Consider the following 14,319-nt stretch of genomic DNA (forward strand, 5'->3'; position numbering starts at 1 on the left):
TGTCACGTGCTGAGACAGTTAAATTGTAATATTTACATCCATCTTTGAATAATTATTAAATTTACAAAAATGCATTTATTTACATATACTTTTTTTGTATTTTATGAAACATGCTTTGTTGTGTTATCTTTTAACCATTTGTATCGTATGTAATGTAAGTGTACCAATATTTCAGCCTTCTAAAACTTAACATTTTCCGACCATTCATTTGTCTGATAATGGAATCGCATTGTCGGAATCATCATCCAACGGAACTGATATTCCAGAATCAGCATGATAATACATGAATATTTTCTTCATTTTAAGAAAGATCTCTGGCCGACGACATTATTTTACTCTTTTGAAATACAGTATGACAAGTAATACAGCGGAGATCGATCATCTTTTTATTTCATTTACATTACTGCATAGATACAGACATTTATTTTAACAAGGGAACTAATTATTAGCACAACTAGTAATTATTACATCAAAGAAATAATAGCCAGTATGCAAAGTAATTTTGCTTTTGTCAAGATTATCAAAATTAACAAGTACTTATCGCAATCACAATGATCTCGGTGCCGCGACTATACTCGTCAATCGCCGTCCTGGGGAGTCCTGATAACGCGCGTATAGTCGCATATCGACGCTACAGGGGTAGAAAATATAACGCCTATAGTCACATTTCGGCCCCAGGGAGTTAAAGGAGAAATAATGAGAAAATAAAACTGTTGCAAAAAATTATCTACTCTTATCTAATAGCATGCAATTTTGACCTACCATTACTCTTCTGCATGTTATGAAAAGTGAGGACAAACTGAGGAGAAAATTGGAACAGTTTAATTAGTAAATGGCTGTTATTTGCCTTGTTAACAAATAAGTTTTTGTTTCATTTTCAGGACTAGGGACCTACTTCAGTATAAAACATGGACTTAGAAAAGATGCTATACTCCTTTTAATTGAAAAGTTAAAAGAAATTGAAAAATGGTTTGAAAGCCAGAGACGATTTTCATTTTATGCTAGCTCATTGTTAATGATATATGAAGGGGATACACAACAAACTGACTATTATACCCCCTGCAGTCATTGTCACAAGGGAGACTGTATGTGCAGTACGACGGATTCTGAGCAGACGGACTCGACTGATCAGTCGGACAATGCATCATCGCGCGTAACCGACAGCACAGATTTGACAACATCAACGGAAACTGTGTTATCGGAAATGGATACGGCGTCATCAAGTAGAACGGACAATTCCTCACTGACAGCATCAGTTAGTAACATATCAGTTGATACACAGTCTACGTCAGGAAGTTCTGGAGTTAACAACCATAATGCAATTCTGGCAGATGTGCGTATGATAGATTTTACGCATGTGTTTAATGTAGAAGAACGGGACGATAACTACCTGTATGGTTTAAAAAATCTAATCTCCAATATGCAACAGCTTCTGGATTCATAGCAGTTTATGGATATATGAAGCCAAGGAAATATTTTAAATATGGTTGAAGTCTGATGAACATGCTTTACAAAGTCTTGCTTATAAAAAGCAGGTAATTGTTGGTGATATTTCAGCAGAGATATTTTTTTTGTAAACTTTAGTCCGTAGTTTGCATTGTTTATAGTTTTAAAAAGAAAATTTGTCAATGTGCTATATATTAACTAAAAATCAAATAAGTTCTGTTAGATCAAGGCATTTGGTAGAAATGAATGATGGTATTTGTTCGATACCTTGTTTTCCTAACATACTGTTTTAGTTCACCTGCACACAAAGTGCTAAAGGATAAGTAGCTCTTGGAACTCAAGAATTTGCTCAGATGCAGTATCAAAGTGAAATTAGTCACCTGATACTTTTTATCTGTACTCTGCTTATTATCACTTGGCCTGTTGACTATTTGCAAGAATGTTAACATGACAGGAAAAAATGCTGTCTGCTGATGGCCTATGTCAATACTTGTGAAATTTTTGTGAGAATTGTGCATTTGCAAATTCACAGGCGACTTTATTCAGCCAGTTAGCAACTCTGTTATGTCTTTGACACAGTTGTTAAACGTTTGCAAGTTTCGTAAACATGAGAGTTTTGAAAAGAAATGGTTGATAAACTTAGCTTTTTTTTAGATTGGCATTTCTACGAACTATTTGATTCCCCACGGTTTATGAAAGACTTGTTGACTGTTTCTTTAAAAGAAATATTTACTACATGTTAAAAGACTGGCTTTCATTCAGTTTGAAAGTACATCTGTTTCTTGCAAATTACTTTTCAGTTTTACTCAAGGGAGATACAATTGACGCCAAATGTAAATAAAAAAATAAATGATCACATTAATGGCTTTTATCCAGAAACAAGTAAACTTTAGTCATTTTAAGCAGGTCTGATTATTGAAAAAAAAGATCTACAAGGTATTGTCACATGATGTTTGGCATCAGCTTTGGTTAAGATTTTTGTTTAGGTCCACTTTTATAAAAGCTTAAGCTTTGAAACTTTGCATACTTTTTGTTTTATCAAAGTTGAATAAGTAGGTCAAGAACATTTACTCTCACTTTCTTTTTTGTTAGAATTATGGCCCTTTTTGTACTTAAAAAAATTTCCAGTTCTTGGTTAAAATTTTGGCTTAGGTTCAGTTTTCAGAATTCTATAAGAGCAATGGCTGAACTATTCAGACATAATTATCATCATTTGGAGAGTAGTTTGGCCAAGAACTATAACTCTAGCTTGTATTTTATTAGAATTATGACCTTTTTTGTACGTAGAAAATTGGCATTTCTTGGTTAGAACTTATGTATAAAAAAATGTAGGTCCACTTTACTAGAATATTATAGCTTTGAAATTTTATAAAAAGTCATGATCAAGAAGGCCATGAATCGTAACTGTTCCTTGCATGTTGACTTAGATCAGCCACTCACAGACAAGTGTTGGAACACACAGACAGTGCTCTTGTTAGAATATGTGTCAGTTGTTATAAATACAACAGAGTTAAGGCCCTTAAATTATTCAAAATCTCAATATTTCACATTTTTCATGAAAACACACAGAATACATATAGTCACAAGATCAGCGACAAGTTTGTTAAAAGGCAAGACTACTCAAATAGTGCCAGAGTTATGGCCCTTAATTAAGTATAAACTGCTATATTTTCACTATTCATAAGTAACTTAAATTGAGGAAAATATTTAAATTTATGTAGTTGGTTATTATTTTTTGTGGTTCTTATAACAAATATGTAACAGTATACAGCTTATAATATTCCATTTTCCAGGAAAAGTAAACTCGAATAAATAAAAAAAAAATGGTGAATTCCAAGAATACCAGGAAGACTTGTGTCTTTGTTTGAGAACTATGATAGAAACTATATAGAGACAAATGACTGGCATCAAGATAATTATGGAATCAAGGACCTTTAAGACTGGAAGGTAGTAAATAAATTTGTTCTGTTAAAAAATAAACAATCTTCTGAGAGCTGTCACACATAGACAGGCCCAATTTAAAAAGAATTACTAACCAAAATGTTCATAAGTGACCTTTAAACAAAAACAAAAAAATAACACCAAGAAAAGAAAGGGTCACATATCTTCTCAGAGAGATTTTTGTCAATACTATGGAACATCTTCCTATCTGACAGCTAACATATTGGTATGAACACATGTAATAAGGTTTGTTTACATTTCTAAAAAGCTTTAAAATCTACCAAAATATCAATTATGAATCCAAGCAACTGGCTTGTATAAAACATGAAAATGCCAATTCAGCTCCAAAAAAAAAAGAGGATTTATTTGGCCATTATCTGACTATCCCAAGAAGTTCTAGCCTATCTTTTTACTACTGTGGTACCTTCAGTGATCTTGCTTTAACAACTGTTGACATTTTCATTAGATATTTAATGTCATTTATTTTATCATTTATTTTATGATAAGTTGGACTGGTAGCAGAGAAATATTTCCCATAGTATTACTTATTTCAAAGGTTGAGCATTATTTATGAGTCATTCCAGGAATAATTTGTAGAACACAGTGTTTCCACAGTAACTGACAAAACTGGTACACGTATCTGTGATATGTATGACTGTAGGGTTGATTTGATAGTAACTGGTCTAATACGAGAGACTTACTTTCTCTCATTCTTGTACTGAAGTTGTTTTTTTTCATAGATAATGTTGTATTGTAGAATAAGCTAAATGTGTAACTGTAATAGTTTTATGTTCTTTTGAAGGTACAAATTGTTTCGGTCTTAATGAAGTGTTCACTATAAATAAGGTTTACCCAACAAATTTTATTAAATTTTGTTAAATTAAACTCCACTGTTTCATTAATGAGTGGAATGTCTTAATTTTATAAAGAAGTGAGGCATGAAAAAAAAAAGTTTGTTTCAGGTAACATGCTCAGAAAAATTAGGGTAGGTAGGTCGGTAAATTTTTTGGGGGGATTTTTTTTTATTAAGTGGAACTTTTTGGAAATTATTTTTGTGTCAAAAAATGAATACAAATAAGGGGGTTATGCCTTTAGAGTATTAGTAAGTTGATTTCTAACATCTCTGGCCATGTTTAAAGCATAAAAAGTGTAGTTTTGTAACTTTTTGTTAAAAAGTTGAAAAAAAAAATTCTCCAAGGCCATAAAAAATTTTAGGGTCGGGCCAAAAATTTAGGGTAGGTCGGGATACAGGAAACAATTTTTTTTACACCTGATTTTTTTTTTTTTTTTTAAAAAAGGTATAATTCCCAGAGTTAAAGGCTTTTTTCGGACAGACATTGCAAGTTTCCAGTGGATATATTGCTGGTTTATAATGTTTCAAGCAAATTAGATATGGTAGAATTTGAAATACTGTCATTTTCTTTAAATAATAAAACAACTCAAAACCACTGGAGTGTTACCAGGATTCACCTTGAACTAAATGGAAATAAAGAATGACAGACTGTGAAAATTGTAGAAAATTGCTGAATAATCAAAAAAAATACATGTACATTAAACTGTACCCTATAATCATTGCATGGCTAGATTCAGGAAAACACTCTTTCTTTTTGTCTGTTTACTGTATGCCATTTCTGACAAAAGCATTTAAATGTTGTCCTGTCAGAAATACATTTAATGTTGAAATATTCATTTTTCTCTATGTTCAGGTCTCGGAGGTGGTTATTCAGATCTTTTGCCAAGTAATGGGTTCTGTTTGAAACTGAGTAGCTGATCATTTACTCTTATTTGTGTTCACTGAATGTTCAGTACATGTTACATGTACTTGTTCACTGGAGGTATTATTTTATCTCCCACATGACTGTGGTGGAAGACATATTGATTTACTCCTGTCTGTGTGTGTGTTCATCCATCTGTCAGTCTGTCACAAATCTTGTCTGGCTCTAAGTTGAACAGTTCTCATCCGATCTTCACCAAATTTGAACAAACGTATTTGACAATAAGTCCTCGGCCAAGTTCGATAACTAGCCAAATCGGCCCAGGCACTTCGGAATTATGGCCCTTGAATTACCGAAAATACTGATGTCAGTGATACAGGTCTTGGTGCATGGTTGACTCAGATACATAATGGAGAAGAAATGCCAATCTATATGATTAGGCAGACGTGGGAGACATGTGCTTTTCTCAAAAGCAGCTCAAGTTAAAATTTGATTTCCCTATCTTGTTTGCAAAACCAAGATAGTTTTTTAGAATGCTATAAGATAACTAGAAAATGCTTTTGTAAAAAAGCGCATGTCTCCCCCAATGCAAAGTCCTATAGGCAAGAAGTCAATAGGAGTCAGGAGCGAAAGTCAAAGAGACACTGATGGTTGGCTGCAATAGGGATCATCTACTTGGCATGTCCAGTCATCCCACTAAATTTCAACACTCTTGGCCTAGTGGTTCTCAAGTCACTGTTCAGGCTCATGTGACCTTGACCTTTGATCAAGTGACCTCAACATAAATAGGGATCATCTACTCTGCATGTCCAATCATCCGATTAAGTTTCAACATTTTAGGTCAAGTGGTTCTCAAGTTATTTCCAAAAAAATAATTTTACATGAACAGTCCACTGTGACCTTGATCTTAAATAGACTAACCCCAAAATCTATAGGGGTCATCTACTCTGCATGTTCAATCATCCTATGAAGTTTCAACATTCTGGGTCAAGTGGTTCTCAAGTTATTGATCGGAACTGGTTATCAATGTTCAGGCCCCTGTGACCTTGACTTTTCACGGAGTGACCCCAAAAACAATAGGGGTCATTTATTCTGCATGAACAATCATCCTATGAAGTTTCAACATTCTGGGTTGACAGGTTCTTAAGTTATTGATTGGAAATGGTTTTCCATGTTTAGGCCCCTGTGACCTTGACCTTTAACAGAGTGACCCCAAAATTGTTAGGGGTCATTTACTCTGCATGACCAATCATCCTATGAAGTTTCATCATTCTGGGTCAAGTGGTTCTCTAGTTACTGACCGGAAATGGTTTTCAATGTTCGGGCCCCTGTGACCTTGACCTTTAACAGAGTGACCCCAAAATGGTTAGGGGTCATCTACTCTGCATGACCAATCATCCTATTAAGTTTCAACATTCTGGGTCAAGTGGTTCTCAAGTTACCAACCGGAAATGGTTTTCAATGTTCAGACCCCTGTGACCTTGACCTTTAACGGAGTGACCCCAAAATCGATAGGGGTCATCTGCTTTGCATGTACAGTCATCCTATGAAGTTTCAATGCTCTGGGTCAAGTGGTTCTCTAGTTATTGATCAGAAATGATTATCAATGTTCAGGCCCCTGTGACCTTGACCTTTGATGGAGTGACCCCAAAATCAAAAGGGGTCATCTACTCTTCATGACCAATCATCCTATGAAGTTTCAACATTCTGGGTCAAGTGGTTCTGTAGTTATTGATCGGAAATGGTTTTCAATGTTCAGGCCCCTGTGACCTTGACCTTTAACAGAGTGACCCCAAAATCGATAGTGGTCATCTGCTTTGCATGTACAGTCATCCTATGAAGTTTCAACATTCTGGGTCAGGTGGTTCTCTAGTTATTGATCGGAAATGGTTTTCAATGTTCAGGCCCCTGTGACCTTGACCTTTGACGGAGTGACACCAAAATCAACAGGGGTCATCTACTCTTCATAACCAATCATCCTATGAAGTTTCAACATTCTGTGTCAAGTGGTTCTCTAGTTATTGATCGGAAATGGTTTTCAATGTTCAGGCCCCTGTGACCTTGGCCTTTGACAGAGTGACCCCAAAAACAATAGGGGTCGTCTACTCCAGCAGCCCTACAACCCTATGAAGTTTGAAGGTTCTAGGTCAAATGGTTCTCCAGTTACTGCTCGGAAATGAAGTGTGACGTACGGACGGACAGGGCAAAAACAATATTTGGGGGGGGGGGAGACATAAATAACAAACTTTGCCTAAGGAATAATATGAAAATGAGAAATATTGTATAATATTTGTCAGAGATTTGCACCTTTGAGGAGGAAATGAAAACATGTCAGAAATATTCAAGTATTTATCAATTCAAATGTAAAACTGGGAACTATATTGCAAATAGAAGCAATAGTCCATATTTTAAATACTTCCAAGGGGGTAGTTACAAAATTTCATTAAAAAATGATTATCATACATATACTAAAACTGAAAAATGTCATAAAATCTTGCTTAAATGTGGTTGACCACTAATCCCTAGTATAAATTTAATCATATCACTATTTATGTGTCTTTATTTAACTCAAGAATACCCAGGAAAAAGATCTCATTTCATATAATCTTGTATCTGTATATATTTTCTGCTTTTTCATTATTTGTTTTTGTTGCTGACTCTGAATGTAAAATACTTAAAACTGCCTCTGAACTTCTCAACTAGTGTTCTGTTTGTAACTGGTATGAAAACTTGTTTTTTCTTGATAGTTTTATAAAGTTTTGCTGTGTGCATATGATTTGATGAAATATTTTCACTTCGAATGATTTTTTTTTTATGAAATATTTTTACTTTGATAGATCAAGGTAAAGCTTTTGTTCTCAGTTTTTGATGTTATTGCCTTAAGTTAGTTCTGCACCTTCGAAAAAAACTGGAAGTGTTGGTGTAATATCATTTATCAGTAAAACATAGAATGAAGCCCGGAAGACTGGCTCTAGCAGATGGAAGCATAAATTAAACCACAGTTTAAATAGAAACTTTTATTTTAACCAGTAAAGCTGGCAATGTTTTAGTCTTTCTAAAGATTAAATATATGAACAAGAAGTTGACACAAAAACAAGTTGGCTCTTAAATTAATCAGCTTGAAATTTTCAGTTCTCTTTAACTATGGGTTAATATCAGAATATATAAATATAGTTAATTTATTTGACCAAACAAAAGACATTTTGTAAAACTGTGAAAGTTTCATCAAAATCTAAGTTATAGAAATCTTTCTAATTGGCTGAATTTTGTTTATAGTATATCTTGATTTTTTTGCAAAATCGTGGTTTTAGTCAAATTCTACATAGAAGAAAAAAAATTGATCTAAACATGCAGAACTACCTTAAATACATTTCAAGTGTTATATTGTAAGCATTTTTGTTGAATTAAATTTCTTCACTTTTTTGTTAAACCTGATACAGGTGAACCGCGCCATGAGAAAACCAACATAGTGGGTTTGCGACCAGCATGGATCCAGACCAGCCTGCGCATCCGCGCAGTTTGGTCAGGATCCATGCTGTTCGCTTTCAAAGCCTATTGGAATTAGAGAAACTGTTAGCGAACAGCATGGATCCTGACCAGGATGCACAGGCTGGTCTTTATCCATGCTGGTCACAAAGCCACTAAGTTGGTTTTCTCATGGCGCGGCTCAGGTATTTATTTCCTCTTGTTGTAGATAATTCCTCAGAAATTTAATCCCACTAATTACCTAGAAACTGCATCTTTCTGAAAATAGATGATTGTGTGCTGCAGCTGTGTGGGAGTTGATGGTTAGATAGTATCAGATGTGTGGGTAAATTGACTGTTACATGCTGTAATATGGCAGGTTTGTTGTTGTTTGTTGTTGTTTGTTCTCTGAACAATATGTACATTTTTATTTTCGGCCAGAACAAAATAAGGTGTGGTTAACAGATTTTTACATTTTCACACTAGGTCAGAATGAGTTGGGTTTTTTATTAAAGGGAAATTAAAAAAAAAAAAAAAAAAAAAGGAATTAACCACTTAGCGACTTTCCCAAATGATAAGATGACTAAATGCCTCTGATAAATTAGTGAAGTTGTCTAGCTAGCTAGTGCAAGTTTGTTTGTTTGACCCAGGTTCCAGTTCAAGCAGTACCTGAAATATTTCTCAATGATTTGCCTCAAACTTCCACTATCAAATCTAGAACACTTCAAAGTTACCTTAAATATGTTCAAGCAACAAAACAACAAAAAGTAAAACAAAAAATTGCTCTCCCTTGTATTTTTACATAACAATGTCAGTACATCTGTAATGGTTTTATGTTGTGGCTGTTGTATTGGCAAGTGATTAGTCTCAGTTGCAGTTATTGTTGTGCTTTGTTTAATCTTTATGACTATTTTCTAAACCAAAGATAGTTCAATTATGTTGATGGTTTCCAAACTATATATACAAAACAAAAAAGGTAGTTCATATTAGGGTATGTTAAGGTTTCAGACTTTAATTTCAGTACAATAGATAGTGCATATTATGTTGAAGGCTTCAGACTGTATTTACAGAACAACAAATTGTGTACATTATGTTGAAGGCTTCAGACTGTATTTACAGAACAACAAATTGTGTACATTATGTTGAAGGCTTCAGACTGTATTTACAGGACAACAAATTGTGTACATTATGTTGAAGGCTTCAGACTGTATTTACAGGACAACAAATTGTGTACATTATGTTGAAGGCTTCAGACTGTATTTACAGGACAACAAATTGTGTACATTATGTTGAAGGCTTCAGACTGTATTTACAGGACAACAAATTGTGTACATTATGTTGAAGGCTTCAGACTGTATTTACAGGACAACAAATTGTGTACATTATGTTGAAGGCTTCAGACTGTATTTACAGAACAACAAATTGTGTACATTATGTTGAAGGCTTCAGACTGTATTTACAGTTTTCAGACTCTTTACAGAACAAAAATGTAGTGCATATTATGTTGAAAGTTTCAGGCTGTATTTGCAGAATAAAAAAAGGTTGTTGTGTTAAAGGTATTTACAGCTTTAATCTTATGCTTGACATCACATAATTAAGAGTGAAACTACCAGTAATGCCAATTATACAATTGTTGGTGTTTCAGTGAAAAAGCTATTGGTATTTAGTAACAGATAGAGTAACTGTTCTATCATCTCTCGCCATTTTTAGCTCACCTGTCACAAAGTGACAAGGTGAGCTTTTGTGATCGCGTGGCATCTGTTGTCCGTGCGTAAACTTTTGCTTGTGACCACTCTAACATTTTTCATGGGATCTTTATGAAAGTTGGTCAGAATGTTCATCTTGATGATATCTAGATCAAGTTTGAAACTGGGTCATCTGCAGTCCAAAACTAGGTCAGTAGGTCTAAAAATAGTGTTTTCAATGAAACTGAGCCACAATGAACTGGGTTGCGTGTGGACATGTGAGCGATTCAGGACCAGCATGGTCCTCTTGTAAGATTTCACTGTTGAGCAGGTTTTCATCACACTAAATAAGATTTGCAGTGTCTGCTGTCATATACTCAGATATATTTTGCTAGAATAATATTTTCTAATTGATTACCGTATTTTGGTGTGTATTGGTCGCGGTAATGTATAGTCCGCATCTAATTTTTGCTCTGGAAATGGTCGGAAAATTGAACTTCTAGCGTATTAGTCGCAGTTAAATTTCGGATTTTTCCCCCAGCAATATTTAATATTTACCGGCAAAAAAGTTATGGCGGCGGCCATATTGATGCCGCGGACTGAATTATTATCAGAACCTGATTGGTGGAAATCGGACAGTGTTGTTTTCGTTCCCAACCGTTTCGTACCAACAGTAGTATCGGTAACAGATTATATCAAAGAAAAGCGGCTTTTTGACACTAATTGGCAGCAGACGGTTTGCGTTTACATTCTGTTATCATGCAAGTTTAAGTGTGAATTGTTTGCACAGCAATTATAACACCTTTCCGTGTCATGTAATTAACCGCGTTCTTTTGATTCTGAGTAAAAAGATTAACAAAATATCTCTTTTTGGATTTTTTTCTTTTATTTAAAAATCAAAAGTAAAAAATTATCTTTCAAGTTTTTTAATACGCTAAGACTTAGTATAAACAATGTTTGGAATGGAGGACGGATCTGTCCAGAATTTATCCAACCCGGAGTACATGTCAATGGCGTCCAGTAAAATGAAAGTAGAAACAAACGTGATTCAGTCTGCAAAAACATCTTTGAATTAAAGTCATTCGTGATTTTAATAGTCTGTATGGGTTATTTACGATATATTTTATTGAAAGTAACCGCTATTGGTTGAAAAGCCGCCGATATTGATATTTTTTATCCATTTTGTTCGTTCGTAACAGATGCACGTAATTTTGCGAGAGCTACGGTCAGAAAATTGGCCCGAAAAAAAAACTGGTGGCAATGTTCTGTCGTATAGGTCGCAGGAACTTTTTCAGGCAGCAGAATGGGTAGAAAAAGTGCGACCTATACACACTGAAATACGGTACTTGGCTTAAACAGTTTGACCACTCTACCTAGTATTGAAACATTGTTTGAAAGTTTATGAGTTTAATGAAACAAGATGACCCTTTAAACCTGAAAGTCCTACAAACCTGTCTTATTAAATGTGAATTTTATGTAAGGTAAGTTTTACTTTAATGCATTTACTTGAACTATGATATAAGGTTTATCTTTTAGATTTCACTGAAGTTATCAAAATATTGTTTTGGACAGAATACTTAGGAAAGAAAAAGTCACTCCAAATCATTCAGTTACATTTCAGTGTAAACTGTCGGATAATTTATAATTAAAGCGTTATTTTTTCAGCCTTGACTAACATGCTTTGAACCCATGACCTCATTTGAGGTTTCTGACACTGTCTACTGACTTTCTCCTTTAAGATAAGCAATTTAACCATATTTTTCTATGATACAAAAATAATATCAGCATCAATGCAATTCCTCATTGAAACTATATATCAAATGGCAGAAGGCCATTGTTAAAATAATTATACCTTTTCAGGTGGCTTTTTCTACCTATCCATATTCTGTATCTATACATAAAATGGTTTTCTCTGATGCAGCAATAATGTCATTGATTAATATAAAGACATGTTTACCGGCAGGCTCACAATGGATGAAATGCTGTGCCTTATTGATACTCCATAATTACCTCTGCTGCTGTGGTCAATAACATTCAAACTAGACATTTGAACCTGAAAGTAGGCCATTTTTTATGTTTTCTTCATAAGGCAATTTTGTTTTAGATTAATAGGTCTTCAGATACAAATAAAAAGGGAAATTCAAGGCTTTTGGAGATTTTACCCATCAGACAATTTTAAGCCACAGAAAGGTTATTTGGTAAAAAGCTGTTTGTGAAATTTTTTTTCTCAGCTAAACTACTGGGGGGAAAATGTTCCTGTACTTTCATTTGGTATGAAATGTAGATTCTAAACAAAAATTATATTTTATTGATAAAATAAACCATTTCCCAACTAGGCATTACTCGCTGGGCCAAAAAAAAGAGAAGAAATTAAACAATAACAGTAATAAAATCATGTCTGTTCATTAAGATGACAAGTTATTGGAGTGGTATTTTTGTACAAATTTGTAGCTTTCCACATTGAAAGCACTGAAAGAATATTGTGTATCCACTTTTTTCCAGAAATGTATATCAAGGTATAATTTTGTTTTTATTTGTTGCAAGAAAGGCCGCTATTTTTTTTATAGATTGCTAGTAACACAATAGAATTTTTACATATTAAGATTAAACTTTAAGGCAAAAGACTTTAACACTATATTATGTATCCATGTACAATAAGCATTATTTTAACATTCCAACTTTAATACCGGTAGTAAGTTATTTTCTACCTCAGTATTTATAATAAAATATAGCTCTGCTTTACCTAGTTCGCAGATTTTCATATACAAGGGAGACAACTACTGACATCTGTTTTATACTTCTCAACAGAGTTATTGCTCTCTATCCTTCTTTGTAGTGAGGACTATAATATCTACTCTGTTCCAACTGAACTTGCAGAAAAATGTTCATGATTATTCTTTGTATATATATAATTGTGACAGAATACCTTTGTCAAATCGGTATTATTATTTCACGCACATGAAAAGAAGCTTAATGTATTCTTTAATATTTAATAGAATATAGGCATGCCTTATTCACTGTTATATATTATCGTTTTATTTTGTGTACATATGCCTAAAAGACCTCTGAGTGATTGGTTTGAAAGTAGTTCATAGACATGTATATTGTGATTCATTGTTAAAGCTATCGTTATACATATTTTTAGATTACTATTTATTTTTGTACAAGTTGATCGTGCCTTGACAATTTTTGATATCGTAATTTTATACTTATATTCAGAAAAGTATGAATGCCTGCTTGTTAATTATAAACTGTAAGTGTATTGATTCTATATGATTATATTTATAATGTGACAGACTTTGTTTTTTATTAAAATAAAAAAAAATAAAAAATGATAACCTGGCTTTTCTTTTTCTGGTTTATAGATGTAGATAGAGAAATTTGAACTTACATGACATACATAAAGTCAGACTTCGTTCACTCCAACACGACAGGACAAGCAAAATGTGTTGGAGTTATCGGTAGTTCGAGCCATAAAAAAATGTATGTTATATAGATATTTTGTCGGGATATATGTAATTGGATAGGTTCAAATTTTCCATCGCCATCAACAACTAAAAGATAGAGATGTGGACACTGATATGTATATATTCATTATGACTGCAAAGGTTTGTATGAAGTTTCAGTCCAATACATGCAGCGTCATACATAGGCTTCAGAAATATTTTAGGAAGTATCTTTTTCTACCTTTATATTATACCCCTACCAAACATTCTCTGAGAGGGCTATATTTGAATCACTTTGTCCCATCTTGTCTGTCCCTGTCCCATCCCTTCTAGGGAACCAGTATAGGTATCAAGTTGAAACACATACACTATATTATCAAATGTTGATGACAGAATTGAAGAAATATCTTGTTTTATGAGGCATCTTTCAGTTACCCAATCAGAGAAAAACTAATTTAAAACCTTTCCTAACATTTTAGCTTACATCAGTAGAGTGCTTGGGATGAGCTATAGCGTTCACCAATGTTCTTCGTATGATCCTCAGGTGATTTACTATCAAATTGAGAGATTAGTATCACAAAATAATATTCAGTTGACTTTTTCAGACATACTTATATCCTT

At 33.7% G+C, this 14,319-nt stretch overlaps 1 protein-coding gene across 3 annotated transcripts in view; it reads left to right on the top strand.

Annotated features, from left to right (window-relative positions):
• The window catches only part of LOC123565033 (inositol polyphosphate multikinase-like), a 57,434-nt gene extending 43,840 nt beyond the window's left edge, over positions 1 to 13,594 (top strand). For all 3 annotated transcript variants that reach the window (XM_045359017.2, XM_045359019.2, XM_053537668.1), the window contains one exon: positions 882 to 13,594. In XM_045359017.2, the coding sequence (XP_045214952.1) occupies positions 882 to 1,444 (563 nt within the window). In that variant the 3' untranslated portion in view covers positions 1,445 to 13,594. The remainder of the gene's footprint in view (positions 1 to 881) is intronic.
• The last annotated feature ends 725 nt before the right edge of the window (positions 13,595 to 14,319 follow it).

The sequence above is a fragment of the Mercenaria mercenaria genome, chromosome 2 (assembly GCF_021730395.1).
Source record: "Mercenaria mercenaria strain notata chromosome 2, MADL_Memer_1, whole genome shotgun sequence".
NCBI lineage: Eukaryota > Metazoa > Mollusca > Bivalvia > Venerida > Veneridae > Mercenaria > Mercenaria mercenaria.